Source organism: Podarcis raffonei, chromosome 4, assembly GCF_027172205.1.
Source record: "Podarcis raffonei isolate rPodRaf1 chromosome 4, rPodRaf1.pri, whole genome shotgun sequence".
NCBI lineage: Eukaryota > Metazoa > Chordata > Lepidosauria > Squamata > Lacertidae > Podarcis > Podarcis raffonei.
Genome location: NC_070605.1, coordinates 66183103 through 66200933, shown reverse-complemented (window position 1 = coordinate 66200933; position 17831 = coordinate 66183103). Strand labels below are relative to the sequence as shown.

Here is a 17831-nt window from a genome sequence, read left to right as displayed (position 1 = left end):
ACATGGACACATGTGCATGTTAAAAGCACCTGTTTCCTGTAAAACATTCAAAATAGCATGCCACTGAAGAGGTGTCGTGACCACATGCTGAAACCCAGACTTTTGGCATGCTTCTATTTGCCTTCTGTCCATTCCTAAGCACTTTGAGCTGGCTTGTATTTTACTGCAATGCTAAATCATGTAGCACTGCATTGGTGCATTTGTTACAGCACAGTATCTCAAACACTAGCTAGTCTTAGGACTGGGCAATAGTTTATTCTGTAAAACAGTAAAGAATACTACCAACCTCTTGGAACTCATGTCTGTTGTGATGATCAAGGAGTTGATTTCACAAAATTTCCTCATGCTTGAAGCACAATGGAAATATACTGATCAAAATGGGTTTGGTTTTCTGAATACAGAGATCGTAATGCAGCTTTAAAATCATAGAGGTATCACAGTGAAAAATGTTCAATTAGTGATTGTGTTTAAGTTAAGCAGTAAGTAAGAAATAGACATGATTAAGACAAGGATTCTGATGCATCACTAAATCTAAAACCTGCTGTTCTATCTTCCTGGAACTGAACTATAGAAATCTTTATAGAGATTACCATCATGTTGGAAGCTTTCAAGCCAATTAAAATCAAACTAGAAGTCAAACAAACAACTCTGAATTCCTAAGGTGGGGGAGAGGAGAATGCTAAATGGTCATGTGATGTGATAAACAGAGTCACCGTGTGATATTTAATGTAAACTTCATAGCTCTGACCACAGAGCAGAGCCAAAACACCACTGGACAGCAACAAGTGGATGTTTCAGCAGCACAAATACCTTAATTGTACAAGGAAACACACAAACCAATCCTATGTGTGTTTTCTCAAAAGTAGGTCTCACTAAATTCAATGGGGCTTACTCTCTTAGTAAGTGTGAGGCTGCAGTCCTATGCACACATATCTGGGAATAATTTTTATTGAATTGGATTTACATCTGAGCAGACACACATAGGATTGTATTAATAATGCAATCTATTATTAAAATAGGAAATTGCAGTTTTTGTCATGAACTATTTTTAGACTGTGCACATGTGCACATACACTCAATTTACCTTGAAATCTGAGATTCTCACTATCTATAAATAGATGAGTTAAATACTGCTTTTCTGTAACCCTAGGAAAGAAAGCCCAGCTTCTAGGATGCCATTATACAAAAATCACACCATTTCCCCACATTACGAAGTTCACAATAGATGTAGCAATTGATATTAAACACCGGGTTAATATTGCACAATATCTGTGCATGAAATAATACAACTCTCTATTGTTGTTTTATATTTTATTCATTTTTGCTCTTAGATTATGCATATTCTGTTCACCCAAGATGTGCAAACCTAGAGATGAAAGCAAGTGTTTAAAATTCGAATGAAATCAAGCAGCAGTGAATTCTCAGTTGAATAAGCCACAGTTGTTGAAAGAAAGCAGCTTCAACATGCTGTGGTCATTATACCACCTTAGCAAAAACAAAAAAACAAAAAACCCCAAACATGTTCTCTTAGGAGCAAGCAGCTAAAATACTGAAAGAGTGACCTCTAGTGGACTGTCAGGCCTCATTGTGATAGCTACATTTCTAAGACCTGGTCTACAACCAGCTCCAATCAGTGTTTGGCAAAAGAAGGCACAAATCATTGCAAAGACCAATTTATCTTCATTTTTTTCCTTTTAAATACACTATTTGTACACAAACTTAAGATTCATTTTGTAGATAATTTTTGGACAAAAGATTGCATATGTAATCGTATTTAAAACAACACATAAAGCTGTTCTATGTGAAGCAAGAGAGAAAGAGAGAGAGAGAGAGAGAGAGAGAGAAACAAATAAAGGACTCCTCACCCAGATATCAACATTCATTTCTGGCTATATGCAATACAAACATTTTAAGAATCTGTGTGACAAAAGACAATTTAAAAAGTCAAAATCATAAAACCTGTAAACTGATAAACCTGAAGTAGATTTTACTTATGGAAAACATCATTAAAATAGTACCACTATGAACTAAACTGCCTGAGTTTTCAATTGCCTGTGAACTTGAAGTAGAGAAGATTTTAGCACAGTAAGAAGAATTTCAGTCACAACAGTGCGATAACCAAGCCACATGGAAATTCCTCCTCTTCGCTGGAATTTGTGTTGTGCTATTAAAACTCTTGTGCTAGTTGTTCAAACAAAGGGGTGTAGGCAGATCTTTAATCATTTGGCACAAAGTTATTTTGTCTGGGGCATAAAAGTCTCTGTCACGATGAATAATACAACATTCCATCTATCCAGAATTCACTTTGATTGAAGAGCTTTCTTTATATCATTAACTTCCATCTGTAGAAGGACAAAAAGTTCCAGTTTAAACCATTTCCACGCAATTCGCTTTTGAATCAAATGTTAACACTGCCCAATGCCTAATACATCCTTCTAGCTAGGCAGTGGCAGCATACTGTATCTTCTTCTTCTTCAAGTCAATGTCAGAAATTACTCAGAAAATAACACTGCTAGCACCATACTGTCATTATATTCATACAAAGCATGTTGTTGTCCCCATTCAGAATACCATATACAGCTCAGAAAATCCTACGTGGAAAGGATGGAACCAGTAAGGGAAAGCATAATGTGATGGGGAATTCTGTAAAAAGCCCAAGATGACTAATTCTTGAAATCTTGAAATCCAACCCCCTGATTGGCAGAAGCACAGCCACCGCCGCATTTGTGAGCAACACCTCTCATGAGGGCCAGGTGGAAGGTGGCGGTGGGCAGAAAAATGGTTCTTCACTGAGCTGCCAGTAGAGTCTGGCCGGGTTGGCGGAGGCACAACTCTCCCACTTCCAAAGCATGTCAATAGGGAGATTGGATTGCTCTTTGAGTATAGGTTAGAGAGGTTCTTAAAATAATGACTGGTACAGAAGGAACAGAGGAAGAGAAAGCTTATTATTAGAACTTTGGATTCTGCAATGAATTTGATGGGTGGGAGGTTCACAGCAAATTAAAGTAAATGAGTATATTATGCATTTATATTAATTCATTAACAGAAGGATATCATAATGGTTACCCCCCCTTTTTTCCTTCTAATTAAAGTTAGATTAGCCTTCAGCAACTCGGTGCCCTTCAAATGTTTTGGACGACAGCTCCCAACTGCAGCCTAGGGCTGATGGGAGTTGTAGGCAAAAGCATCTGGATAGTAGCAGGTTGCCAAAAGCTGAGTTAGACAGATCCATGGAAGATGGACCTTTAGGTTTCAGTCATGATATCTAAATGAGACCTCTGTGTTCAGAGGCTTCCACTTTGATACCCTGCTTACGAGCTTCTACAAGCATCAGCTATTCAACAGACCACAGTATGCACTTTACAGGCAGCTGCAGAACATCAATATTATTAACAACGGGCTCAGTGAGGTGGTGCAGTTTGATTTGAAAACCTTTGTGTTTGGCCAATCCTTGGATTTCCTCCATAGCATCTAACTATACTGGTCAGCTGTCTCTCTGCCAAGAAGGCAGCTCTGAATGTTATAGTCTAGAGCAGGGATGAGGAACCTGTGGCTTTCTATACGCTATTGAACTCACATCATCTGTAACTTGCTCATGCTGGCTGGGCTGAATCCAACAGCTTCTGGAGAGTCAGAACTTCCCCATTCCCTCTCAGAGAAGGCCTTATAAATTATTTCTGTATGATGTTTTTGTTACAATGTGGAACTCCCCCTCCCTAGGAACATTCCCTTCACTAAAAAGATCATACCACACTCCATCAAACTTGTGGAGGACGATAAAAGGGATGATGATGATGATGATGATGATGATGATAATATAGTGGAGGAGAGCAGGGCTTAGCAGCTCTCCCCTTCATACAGCTGTTTACACACAAGTAATCTGAATGCCCAGACAGGGCTTACCAGTTTCCTGCTTTAATATTAGCACAGCAACATAGCTCAACTTTTCACAATGATTGTGCACTTTTCAGAAAATCACTAAATGTTTAGCATACGTAGACTAATATGTAGTATTTTATTTTGAGATATGGAGCCATGTGATACTGCACATGCATGCACTTACACAACTGATCAAATCTTTGAACAAACAGCAACTTGTGAGGAAGAAGACAAGTGTAAGCAGAAAGGATTAATACACATTTCCCAGCACTATGGTCACTTATTCACCCCATTTATAATAAACCATAGTTGCTTTATTGATTTTTTTACTGTTTCTGGAAATCAAAATGCTTTGTGGATAGTATTATTTCAGGTCTTGGATGCTGCAAAACATCTTAATATTGAGCAGGGGGCGGGCAGGTAGGAAATATCATGTTTTGTTTATTATTTAAAAGATTTATAGCCTGCCCTTCCTTCCAGGGTAAGTTGCAACATAAAATAAATGATAAACTACCATCAGTAAAACAAACAAAATTCTTACAGTTTCACATCTTTTTGTATTTGTTTCATCTTAACCAACTTAAACAGATTAAATATTAGCAGGATTATGTTTGCATTAGGAAATTTTATCTTCTATTTTTATTTTCCATGAAAATTGTTCTCTTTCTATAAAGTTGTCTAAAGCCACATATGATACAAGTACCTGTAATCGTAGCCGGATCTTCTTTTCTTCATCTAATTCAGACAGCAATTGTTTAATCTCTTTTCTAGAAAAAGCAAAATAGGAAGTGAATAGGTACAGCAGGCAGCTGTTTAGGAAGGTAGGTGTGGAGAAAGTCCCACCCCTTTCCCTATAATATATGGTACCTAACTCAGCTCAGCAGAATTGCTGTTCCTGGAAAAACTGAAAAGTATCTCCTGTTTTCAGGCATGGCAAAAGAAGAATAAGAATAAACTCTACTGAAAACAGAGATTATAGACAGCATAAAATCCTTTAAAATGACTAATACCAGCAGAATTCACTGTGGTATGAATTAGTGTCCTCAAAGTAGCAGCATCTTGAGGAAAATATAGCATGATGTAAGATAGGTAAGTATAATAGGGATGTTACCCATCTTTAAAAATAATTTGGGGAAGATTAGTCAGCAGCCTCTCTAGGTAAACGAAAACATGGCATTTTTAAAAATAAGTCACGCTAAAAGAACTGAAAAATGCAATAAAGTTCTCCACCATAACTAATCAGTTGGCTCTGAATACAGAAGCTCTAAAACAATCGTTCATACATTTTCATCTATCTGTAAACCAGCCTTCTCCAACCTAGTGCCCTCCAGATGTTCTGGTCTACAACTCCCACCAGCCATTGCTGGCATGGTTATGTTGGCTGGAGCTGATGGGTGTAGTTCAAAGAAGGATATTCCAAAGAAAAAGACAAATCATGCAAACACATAAAAAGTTATTAATGGACACAAAGGGATCTGGCTCACTTGGGGTAATGTATGGGAAGGGGATAGTCTACACCCTCCAGCGATACAGTAACACTCACTTCTGCTGGTCTTTCATTGTTTCAATGATAGTTCGCAGCTCCTTCACTTGTGTTCTTAACTCATCCAAAGTTGCTTCACCTTGGCTGGATTGGTCAGTCTTTGGCTTTCCTTCACTGCTGAACAAAGATGGGGAATTTGACCTATGACCTGTTGTTCCTGCTGAAACTGGATGAAGTGCAGATGAGGATGATAATGAAGATGGAAGAGTACTTCCACTTGTTAAGCCTCCTGGCTTGGCAGGCAGTGAAGCTTTGTTATCAGATACCTATAAAAAAACAACAATACCACACCCAAACATTAGAATGCTAACAAGAAAACGAGCTCCAGTATCCTATGTTTTCCCCCTCCTCTTCTGCCCAGCTATGCTGAAGAAATCCTGTCCAGATGTTCCATAAGAATTGGCCACAATGTAAATAGCATAGCTTCTCAAACACATCTTTCCAAATTGATCTTAACATCATGCTGACGTGAGCCTGCCAGGAGCTGTCACCCATGGGAATGCTGCTGGGCAAATTTCATTCTGAATTGCTATTACTGACCAATGAAAAATGTCACCAGAAGCTGGGTCAGGATGTGTGTGGGGAAAATATGCAAAAGACAACAGGGCCCACTCGCACAAACAAGAATTTCTCCTGTGACATGAAATAATTCAAAATTATATAATAGCACTTGGCTGTTTTGTTTCTTGTTTTTAAATATAAAATGTAACTAATCAATTTGGCTCTGAATGCAGAAGTGCTAAAACCATCATTATACGGTTATATAATAACCATACAGAGAGAGATCACAACTCAGTGGCAGAGAACATGTTTGGCAAGCAGAAGGACTTGGATTCAATCATTAGAATGTTTAGTTAAAATAATTTCAGGTAGTAGGTGGGATCAGGGAAAGTGGGGACAAATAGTCTAACCAGTATAAGGCAGGGATGGGTAGATAGGGCTCTATTGGTAGATCTCCAGTGAATTCAAAACAAGTCATCAAGGATTTCTGACTCCAACTGTTATTATAACAGCAACAACAAAATGATACAAACCCTGCCACAAAAAAGGATAGAGATGAAATTAAGACAACTGTAGGTGGTGACGGTGGGGATAATCAGGAGCAGATTTCTGTGTGAAAGGGTTATGTTCTGGTACTCAAAAACAAATCCCTGGGAACAGAATTCTTGACTTCTAAGTGTGTATCTTTTGAGCCTGGCTCTGACTGTTTTTACTAGAAGCCTGAGATCCATCAAAGTAGATCCCACAAGACTCATGTCTGCCCTTGCTTTGGAATGACAGCTTCCTCTCTTCCTATTACTCTTTAGAACCTAAAGAGTTTTAGGTTATGGAAGGAAATGGAATTTCTAAAACAAAAGTAGTCTAACTGCTAAATGTGTCTTATAATACCTCCTATAATGTAGCATGTGTATGACTGCAATCCTATAACAACTTTTCTGGGAATAAGCCCAATTGAACTCAGTGGGACTTAGTTCTGAATAGGCAGGTATAGGATTGCATTCTAAAAGTCTGAAATGAGAATGAATAAATGTCTGCACAAGTAAAAGAACTCTGTCCTCAAACATTTTAGAAGACATAGTTTGGTTTGCTAAATGGGGCTATACTTGCCCCCATTGGAAAGGCACTGGAGGCAGAAAACTAAGTTTGAAAAATGAGAGACGTTGTTCAAATCATTGCCTAGACATTAAATTCTCTGGACAAGTCACCATGGAATTGCTCAGATGTCTGACATCTTAGCAATAGCTTGTATGCGATGGAACATGGAATTGTACTTATGATCATATGGATTTATCACCAAACACATCAAACTGTGTGTGATCTGTGTGTACATATCATGTTGATTTTCCTTTCACCCTTTTAGGAAGGGGGAATAAGTGTGGAAATCAGGAGATCATGCACCCCAACTTTGAAGTGGAAAGACCATACAAATCAGATTGTGCATATTAATGGACATATTATACTGTACTTACCTGTGCCCCCAAACAGCAACACCATAATTACATTAGCAACCACAAGTAACAGCCCTTGCTATTGATACAAACAACCGAAATCACTTACTAGCGATATTGTAACAGTCTTTGCTTTCTTTAATGGTTCAGCTACTTTGTGCGGAAGAGAAACATGTTCCTCCTTTTCATCTTCAGGACTTGGCGAATCAAAGAAATCAGGACTTGAAAGTGAAGACTGTGGAAACACAGAAGTATTTTCTTTCTACAAATACTTAAATGTAACAGACTAACTTTCAACATGACAGAAGCATTGGTAGACCTAATCCCTGATACAAAATGTGTATACTACTAAATACACTGTGGACCATACTCTACACAAGCTTTTGAAAAGCATGGAGTAAGAACTAAGCAGGGTTCTCTTGCCTTGATTCTGGTCACACTCCACTCCTGTTATCCCCTTCCTCTGTGCCCAAGGGGTGGTAGCAGTGGCAGCAAGCTTCACAATGGGGAAAGGGGATGGGACAGCAGGTGGCAGAATATTCCAATAAAGGCCTCATCTGCACTCTACATTTAAAGCAGTATCATACTGCTTTCAAGAGTCCTGGCTTCCCACAAAGAATCCTGGATATTGTAGTTTGTTAAGGGTGACGAGAATTGTTAGGAAACCCCATTCCCATCACATAGCTACAATTCCCAGAGTGGTTTAACAACCAATCCCTCCTCCCAAGCAACTTTGGTGCAAATGGGGCCAAAGATGAGAGAGGCCTCTCCTTATTCAGGGAAATGAGGTTCTCAGAGTCTCTTAATACCTTCGCTATTAATTTAGTAATCCAAATTAGTATGTTGGAAATTTCTCCATATGCATTGCACCTGCAAAGTTGGATCCAAAAGGGCTACTCTATGATGGAAGGCATCTTCCTGAGGCAGAAGGCATGTTTTTACACCTCATGATAAGAGCATTGCACAAAATATATTTTACTGTTTTTGTGAAACCTCCTGGACAAAGAGAGGCATAAGAACTGCTGATGAAATGGGCATTGAACTGTGTGAATCCTTGCCTAGGCGCAAATGGATTTAGCAAATATTTTCTTTCCACTCTTTTTTTGTGTGGCTCCAATCCAAAGAACATTTGCAAACAAGCATCAAAGCATGATTGCGTGTTTGCAATTAAGCTAAAGAAGAGACCAAAAAAGAGAGAGAAATTATAGGTATGCTGCAAGAAATCTAACAGCGACACTGACAAAGCAAGAAACCTTATTGTAAGTAGATGTGAGTCAAGCAAATACTGAGTACTTCCTCCTGCCTCCCAGGGTTAAACCACTTAGGGAATTGGATAATCTTAAAAACATGAAAATATATATCTATATACCACACACTGTCAAAATTACCAAGTCACTCAAGAAGGAAACAAATGAGATTTTAAAACTACAATAGGTGTGATAAAGAAGGGCCATAGGTTCAATCCCTGGCACCTCCAATGTAGTGCAGCAAATATTCCTGTCTGAAACCCCGCAGAGTCACTGCCTGCCATTATAGACAAGACAGGAAATAGACCAATTGTCTGACTCAGTGTCCTATGTTCTTAAATACCCAGCTTATAGAGGATACTTACAGATGTGAATGATTGTGAAGGAGGTCTTCTGCCAGTAGCTTTTGGTCTAGTAGTTGTTGGGTGACTGAGCTTCTCAGCAACTGGTATTACGGAATCAAAACCTTCCAGATCTTAAAAACATGAAGATATATATATATATATGCGTACACATTAGACACTGTCAAGTCATGGAGTCAACTCAGGAAGGTGACAAATGAGATATTTAAACTACATTCACATATTACATTGTATTTCTGTATTTCCATTCTGTCAAATCCAGGTTTCCTAGCAGAACCCCTTCGTAAAAAGATTCTTGATCCAGGATTGTTTTATGCACATTTATATGCATTTTTAAAACTAATTAGTTAACATGTGTTTAGATGTTTTAAAAGGTGCATAGGTTTTGCTGCCAGGTATCACGGGGTTAATGCAGAAGCTCCATAATCCCCAGCAAGAAAGGACATTGAACGCATCATGTACGGTCAGTGAGAAGCCCAATCTTTCTTAGAAAAGGGTAACATATGGGGCGGGCTGGCTGGCTGGCATCAATTGGACTCTGAATTTTCCTACAGAGCACAAGTGGGGGACCTGTGGCCCTCCAGAGGCCATTGGACTTGAATTCTCATCAGTCTCAGCCAGCATAGCCCATACTTGGAGTTGATTGAAGTTATAGTTCATCCTCATTTGATTTCATCCCATTAAGATTGAAGTAACCTATGCACCTTTGCTTTATATCCAACTATACTTTCAAAAGCAATCATAGAATCATAGGATTGTAGAGCTGGAAGGACCCTGAGGGTCATCTAGTTCAACCAATGCAGGAATCTCAACTAAAGCATCTATCACAGATGGGCCATCCTACTTCTGCTTAAAAACCTCCAAAAAAAGGAGAGTCCACCACCTCCCAAGCAGGAGTGCCAACTTGAATAAAATATTGGGGGGAGGCAGGTAAGTCTTGTCCCGCATAATTGATCACAAGATGCGGCCACACACCCCATTTGAATGGCAATGCCCATCAAGGGGGGGAACCAGCCCCATCAAATATTTTATTGGTTGGGCAAAGGGACCTTGGCGCCTGGCAGGTGGTTCCTATGTTTCCAAGGGAGTCCATTCCCCTGTCAAAAAGCTCCGACAGTCAAAAAGTTCTTCCTAATGTTTAGTTGGAATCTCCTTTCTTGTAACTTGAAGCCATTGCTTTGGGTCCTACCCTCCAGAGCAAAGGAAAACAAGCTTGTTCCCTCTTCCATGTGACAGCCATTTAGATATTTGCATCTCCTCTCAATCTCCTCTTTTCCATGCTAAACATAACTAGCTCCTTCAACTCTTCCTCATAAGGCTTGGGTTCCTTTGGAGGATGGCTATTTCTTTCTTTGTTTTCTTATTTCATAAAATTTATATACTGCTCGATTATAAAAAAAACCACCCCTCAATGCATTTATCAAAAGCTAAAACAGTAAAATCAAGAAAAAACAACAACCCTACTTTAAAACATTTTAAAGAGCATGATATGCAGTAAACAAACAAACAAACAAGCAAAGACAGTTTAATATCCAATACTGCACTTAGAGTCAATGACTAATTTAATAGCATTTTCACAAGTAATAATAATAATAATAATCTTAGTTGGCAATAATTTAATAAACCAAATTAATCAGAACGCATACTTAAATTTTAAAATTGCTTTATTTTCTTTATTTTGTATTTTTTTAAAGAGTCTACAAGAGTTGGTAGCATCACTTTGCAAAGGCCCTGGCTCAAGAGTGAAGTATCCAGGCAATTTGCTTCCCTCAGCCTGCAAGCAACTGCTCCCTTTGGCTCCTAAAAGGTCTTCTTCTAATCGTTCCTTTAGGTCCTGAAGGATGCAGGCTGTCCTTACCAAAGTGAAATGTTACACATGCTGTCAGTCAGTATTTGACAGAGTATGAAGTTGCAAGTTGATCCTTACAGAGATAAGATGATACAATAATGTACCGAGAGCTTCCTATTAGGTTCGTGATACCCAAGAGTGTAGTTTAAATTTATGATCCAAAGCTCAATTTATTTCCGTAAAAAAATACACAAATAAAGTATTTCGTGTTGTCAAACTTGATCAATTCGGCAGCTGAGTAAAACAAGTCACAGCAAGCTTGATTCTGACCTCTTGTGTTTCTTTTCAGTCTCTATAGAATGCTCATATACAGAAATGGGACAGCAAAGTTTAGCTCATAACGGGCTGGATCCAGAATTGCATGAGCATGAGTGGAAGGCTATTCGTGCTATGGGGCTTCCGCCCTGCAGCTCTGAGTCCCCAGACGACCTTTCCTAAGGGAGCCTCAGAAGAAACTAGGGGGAGGGGCACAGAAGGTCACCATGGGGGGGGGGGGAGTCCTTCTGCATGACTTCCACTCACAGTCTATGGGTCGAACCCACATATGTTACTTTCATTTGTTATGCCAAGCAGCTTTTCTCAAATAGTTAACTGCTGATAGTAAGTTGGAAAGAACTCAATGACACGAGTACTGAACACTAGCTTATCCACATACTAGTATATCTTTCTTCATCACTCCTATTAATACTTTTTTTTGAGCAGTACATAATCTGCTTTGGAAGTGTGCAATCAAGTTACATCAGCAGGGACAGTCAAGGTCATGCAAGTCACACGTAGGAAAGGGTTACAGGTTCATGTCTTGCTGTCAGTAAATGCTAAAAGCAAATGAAAGTTTAACTTTGATGGCACATTTCCTCCGCTGTAGTTTGATAACCTCTTTCTGCCCCTGCCATAAGCCAGCTCCCCTTCCACAAAACAACAGCAGCAGCAGAAAACAACAACAACAACACAGGCTGCCCTTCTCTACCAAATGATTCTCCCTGTGGACAGTCACTAGTTGCATGGGATCATAGGATTTGTAGCTTTCTCTGCCTCCTGATCTCATTAGTAGGAAATTCTGACATTTCCAGCTGATGTCTGGCCCTGCAAGGTTCTCCTATATACAGTGGTACCTCAGGTTAAGTACTTAATTTGTTCCGGAGGTCCGTTCCTAGCCTGAAACTGTTCTTAACCTGAAGCACCACTTTGGCTAATGGGGCTTCCCGCTGCTACCGGAGCATGATTTCTGTTCTCATCCTGAAGCAAAGTTCTTAACTCGAGGTACTATTTCTGGGTTAGCGGAGTCTGTAACCTGAAGCGTCTGTAACCTGAAGCATATGTAACCCGAGGTACCACTGTACAGTCCTTTTTTTTTCTGAAAAAAATGTTTAGGGGTACTCTCATTTTCCTACTCATATTGAAATACTGCCCCTCAATGAGGCCAAACTTAGATTCACAAAATGTTTAGGGGGTATGCTTACCCCTGCGTACCCCCCAGAAAAAGCACTGCCTATATGTAGTAAGCCCTGCCCATGATTCTTTAGCCCCCTCCTTGTTCATAAAGGTAAGGTATAATTAGTTGTGGGGACATGCTTCACCCATTTGCGTTTATTGAGTGTCCCTGTTAAATGCTAGTAGGAAAAGTGTTTTTAGAGATTTCCTGGCAGAGAAGGCAAGGTCTGCACATCACTTATAGGACTCTCTATCTTAAGAGTCATTGGAGTAGTCCCAATTACTTCTCCTCAATTGTGACGTAGGAGGAGTCAGTTTTAAATGGATTTACGTATGTGTAACTACAGCTGAATTCAAACGTGGGGAATATTGCATTTGTTTTCCTGATTATTGTGCTAGTGCTTTTGTTCCACATTCTTACGGGCGATTCACACTTTGGTGCTTGTTGTGTTATAGAACTGTGGCTTTATTATTGATATACTGGCACATTGTGCTAAATTTTGTTCACTTCAGGGAGCATGATGTGACACAACAACAAATGCCACTGGATAATATCACTACTCCCCCACCCTCTCCCTAAAAATAGAAAATGGGAGGTCGTTTTAATTCATTTTTTTGTAAACACCACTAGGATTCTAAACTTCACTTACATTTAACAAAACTGGCTTCAAAACAAGGTAATAGTTAAAGCAATTGTTATTCATAATTATAACTACAAAGCAAGTCCCGGGTGTTCACAAGCTTCATACACAAACTTAAAAGGAAAGCATATTTAGTTCATTTTACATCTGAAAAATAGGGATTGAAAACCTATTTTGTACTTCAGCCTTAAGGACTTGATTGGTAGTTTCTTAGGCTAGAGAAAAATAATTTCTGAAACATGTGCCCATTACAGACATACAATTAACAAATTCACTCTAATGCAATTCCAACAATAGTTCACATGGAAATTGTAATGTAGAACCACCATACTAAAAACTGAGCACTATTTCCCATTATTCCCTAATTTTGAGCATGCTTCATGTGTTTTGCTCACATTCTGTCTACAAATGTGATCAAAATAATCCTTCTCTTGACACAATGAACTTAGAAGCACCTTCCTAGGTTTTGGCATTTCTTTAATCTGCACAAAATTCATGCACCTTCTCTGGAAATTAGGGCACATAAAGCATGAATAACCTTTCAAGTTGGTTCATTCTACAGGGCCTGAAAACATCAAATTAAAATTATAGCAGGAGAGAACACTCCCATTAATAGAATCTTTGTAGGTGCATTGAGCATCCCCCCCCCCCGCAAAAGGAATTAAATGCTGTACTGGTCCAAGTTGCATGCATTTATTTTAGAGTAAAGGTGAGATTGAGGTATTTTAACCATGCTACTGATTTAACTTACAGTGATGCTCCAAAAACATATGTATTAAAACTTTAGGTGGGCAAACCATTTCACAACAAATGATTTGACACTGTATGCATAATGGAAATGCATAAACCAATAAAATATTTGCAGAGGCATTAAAATTGAAAAAATATGCAACACCTCTTCATCTACCAAACTAGATAGCCATCTATGCTCTGGTAACCTCTAGGTTATATTACTGAACTGTGTTATATGTGGGGCTGCCTTTGAATATGGTTTGGAAACTTCAGCTGCTGCAGAATTCAATGGCCAGGTTGTTCACTGGGGGAAGATGCTTTGGACATATAACGCCAATCCTGGCTTGACTGCACTGGCTGCCAGTTAATTTCTGGGCCCAATTCAGAGTGCTGGTTTTGACCTATAAAGCCTTAAACAGCTCAGGACATCAATACCACAAGCAACACCTCTCCCCATATGAACTGCCCCAGATCCTGTTATCATCATCTGAGGCCCTTCTTTGTGTGCCTCCTACACAAGGGATCTAGAGGGGGGCAGCATGAGAATGGGCCTTTTCTGCCATGGGTCCCCATTTGTGGAATGCTCTCCCCAGGGAGGCCCACCTGGCACCTTCTTTAGACAAAAACATTCCTCTTCTCCCAGGCCTCTGGCTAATTAAACAATCTATGGCCTTTTGAACTGTTCTGGGGGTATTGTTTTAGTTTGTTACTTAATAATAGTAATAATAATAATAATAATAATAATAATAATAATAATAATAATAATATATTATTTATACCCCGCCCATCTGGCTGGACTTCCCCAGCCACTCTGAGCAGCTTCCAACAAAATATTAAAATATAGTAATGCATCAAACATTAAAAGCTTCCCTAAACAGGGCTGCCTTCAGATGTCTTCTAAAAGTCGTTGTTGTTCTCTTTGACATTTGACTTTGTTATGTATTTTGTGTTTTTATATTTTAAACCACTCTGTGATCCTAGGATAAAGGGCTGTAGAGAAATAATAATAATAATAATAATAATAATAATAATAATAATAATATCTGCAACAGCACAGCATACAACAGGATGTCAGGAGAATGGTAAGAATATACCACTCATTTTCAGGAAAAATAATGACAGGACAGACAGAAGGTGAAAAAGCCTTACCATCATCAAGTGAAGAAGAATTACCCATGGTAAAGGGATGTAAATGGGGAAAGCTTGAAGAAATGTGAGTGGAAAGGAAAAGAAAGGCATCACTGGAAATGTAGAAAAAGAAGAGAAAAGAAAAAAAAGGTGTGAGGAGTAAAGGGAATAGATTTCTAAAGACACACTTAACAGTTAAGACTAACGAACTTTTTTTAAATAAAGAAGGAAGTGTGAGCCACAGATAAAGCTGGAAAATATATTACATACAAATATTTAAATCAGAACAACAACAACAAAAAATAAAATCTATCCACCATTCACTGGTTTAGTAATCCAACCCTATTAGATATAAATACCCTAAGTCTTCACGCCAAGAAAATTGCATCAAGCATATTTATCCTCTGGGTAACCATGTTCACACAAATGATGACCAGAACTTAGCAGTCAGCAGAGAAGGTTAAGACAGAGTCACTGATGTTAGTCGGTCATGGTAAACCCAGATGGGACGACAGCTCTTCAAGATGTTAAACAAAATGCTTCCCTGTCCAAGCCGATTGCAGGATAATACAAGGCTATGCTATTTCTCTTCTTGATGTGTGATTTTTGTTTTCTTTTACAAAACAAACTTGCCAACAGCTATTATTTCTGGTCCAAACTGTGTTCAAATTACCCTATAAAGATAGGGTATTCATCCTCTTCTTGTTGGGGTTATCACTATGTAAATGGCCAAGGCAATTGTGAGAACATCTCTCACCTCACACACGTTCACTTTTATTTAATCCCAAATCAATTTGTGCATATAAATCTTAAGTATTTCTGTCCTCCATCACGTTCACTAAAGCTCTAGCACTACCCACAAATATTTTAATCGATTCACTCTTCACACAATGAATAAACCTATTAAGCATCCCTAACTATTCATTTTCTAGTATGATAACAGAACTGTGTGTTGCTTTAATTCTTTAGTTATTTAATTCTGTGCCTCAATATATGGCTGTTTATTTTCTTAATTATGTTTATCTGTCATCAAAAGCCTTATTAAAATAAAATCTTGTAATTCAAGATTAACAATTATTTATTGAGGAATTCTGTTTTGCTGTTGCAAACAATTTGCCCCTGTGACCCTCATTTATGCCTACAAAAATAATGGAAGCTTATGCTTTGATTATAATCTCCCTAGCAAAAGGAAAATATGTGACAATAAGTATAAAGTAGTAGTTCTCAGACTATTCTAGCGTTCGTAACTGGCAGTTTAGACTTTCTAAAACTAGTAGCTGTTCCATAACTGTCAGTTGATTCATTATTACTATTTTGGTTATTAGAGTACTTTTCTAATAGTATTAGAACATAATGACAGGTAGCTTTTAACACTAACGTTTCAATCCTACAAATAATAGAAGGCTTACAAAAGCAGAAAACATTCTGCATTCTGTTGGCACTTACTGTTACCTAAAATTAGAAAGCTTACATATTATTATTAATAAAAGCACATGAAATTTCTAGGCACTGTGCAAAAACCAGCAATGAACTAATGTAATAAATCTGCTAATTTAAAAATTCATGCACCTTACTTGTAAGTTACTTATCGTTACAGAACACCTTTGCTTTGCTATTCTCAGTGATGTGTTTGGTTGGAAAAGCACATTCTATGAACTAAACAACCAGCTTGCTACTAGAGATTCCACACAGCACAAAAACAGACAAAAGATTGAGAGCAACAAAAACATGTTTACTTGGAATTAAGTCCTACTAAGTTTAATGGTACTTGCTTCCTAGTGAGTATGCATAAGATTGAAGCCTAATTATTAAAAAAAACCTCGGTTTTAAAAGTTAGCATAGCAGTTGCAAACAAGTGCAAAACTGCCAAGTCTGGAGAGAAGGAAGATTAGCTACTGCAGTACAACATTTAATCAATATGTGTTCCATGAAGAAACCACAACATAAAAATAACAGTGCATGCTACCAATGAAATGTAGTAATGCTTACAATTTAGGATACAAAGACTGCCTCTTATAAAAACATGTCTGCTGCAGCACAGTTGTTACTGAACTGAGTGACTGAAGCAGATGACATTGAAATATTTCCATCTGAAAATGACACTGGCTTTGCTTACAGATATATGACCACAGTCAGAACACCTTGTTTTCCAGCAGTCAGAAGACTGATACCCCACCAATTCAGAACATACCTTTTGTGTTCAAATTTGTGATGGGCGAAACACCGTAATTAATCTTTAGTTTCCTCAGAGTAGGTTGCATAGTTAAATCTCAAGAGTGTCAGGTAATCTGATCAAATTCTTAACTACAACAGACATCTACAACTCATTTTACAAACAGCAGCAAGCATTTCAGGTAATTTTTTAAAAATTAGTTTTCCAAAACCTTCACAACAAAATGATCTGCAATCACACAAAAAGTTCCAAGCACTGAAAATATTTTGCATGCAATTTCTTCTAAATTTTTGGATATGTATTTTTTTAAAAATAACATGATACATTTACTGGAAAGTTAAATAATACTGTATGATAAAATTAATACTCAAAGGTAATGTATATTTAGGAGGTAGGTCCGGTATAAAAAGCACCTCAACTTACCGATGTCATTGCTCCTTTCTGTGGAATCCTTTTCTAAGGTGCTGGACGATGTACAGCTTGCTAGATCTACTTTTGGGATATCATTCCTGCAGTCAAAAACGAGAAAGGTATTTACTGGGACTGCCTGTTAACAGTAATTTCTTGTATCTTGCAAACTGAGGGAAAGAAGCATTCCTCATGCGCAGCTCCTGGGTCACAGTGAGCTGTCCGAGGGAGCCATCGCTTGTAAACCGACATGCTGCTAGGATTAACCTTATCTTGTTTCTCTTTAACACCTGTCAAAAGGGCCTATTTTAGACACACTAGTGTCCTAAACAATTTCTCAAATGTTAACTGCATCTTGAGATGAAGAAAATCTGAAAGGATACCCTCTGATCAGCAATTTTAAAAATAACAATTTGTGTATGAAAACCCTAAGTGATATGAAGAAAGGCAGAATGTGTTGCAGACCCATTAAGTGATAAAGTTATGAAG

At 38.3% G+C, this 17831-nt stretch overlaps 1 protein-coding gene across 5 annotated transcripts in view; it reads right to left on the bottom strand.

The window, feature by feature from the left end:
* Positions 1-1296: 1296 nt before the first annotated feature.
* SH3KBP1 (SH3 domain containing kinase binding protein 1) overlaps positions 1297-17831 on the bottom strand; it is a 136808-nt gene continuing 120273 nt past the window's right edge. For all 5 annotated transcript variants that reach the window (XM_053387111.1, XM_053387108.1, XM_053387110.1 and 2 more), the window contains 6 exons: positions 17358-17443; positions 8984-9093; positions 7481-7606; positions 5423-5688; positions 4583-4646; positions 1297-2342 (listed from right to left, as the gene is read on the bottom strand). In XM_053387111.1, coding sequence (XP_053243086.1) covers positions 2301-2342; positions 4583-4646; positions 5423-5688; positions 7481-7606; positions 8984-9093; positions 17358-17443 — 694 coding nt within the window. In that variant the 3' untranslated portion in view covers positions 1297-2300. The remainder of the gene's footprint in view (positions 2343-4582; positions 4647-5422; positions 5689-7480; positions 7607-8983; positions 9094-17357; positions 17444-17831) is intronic.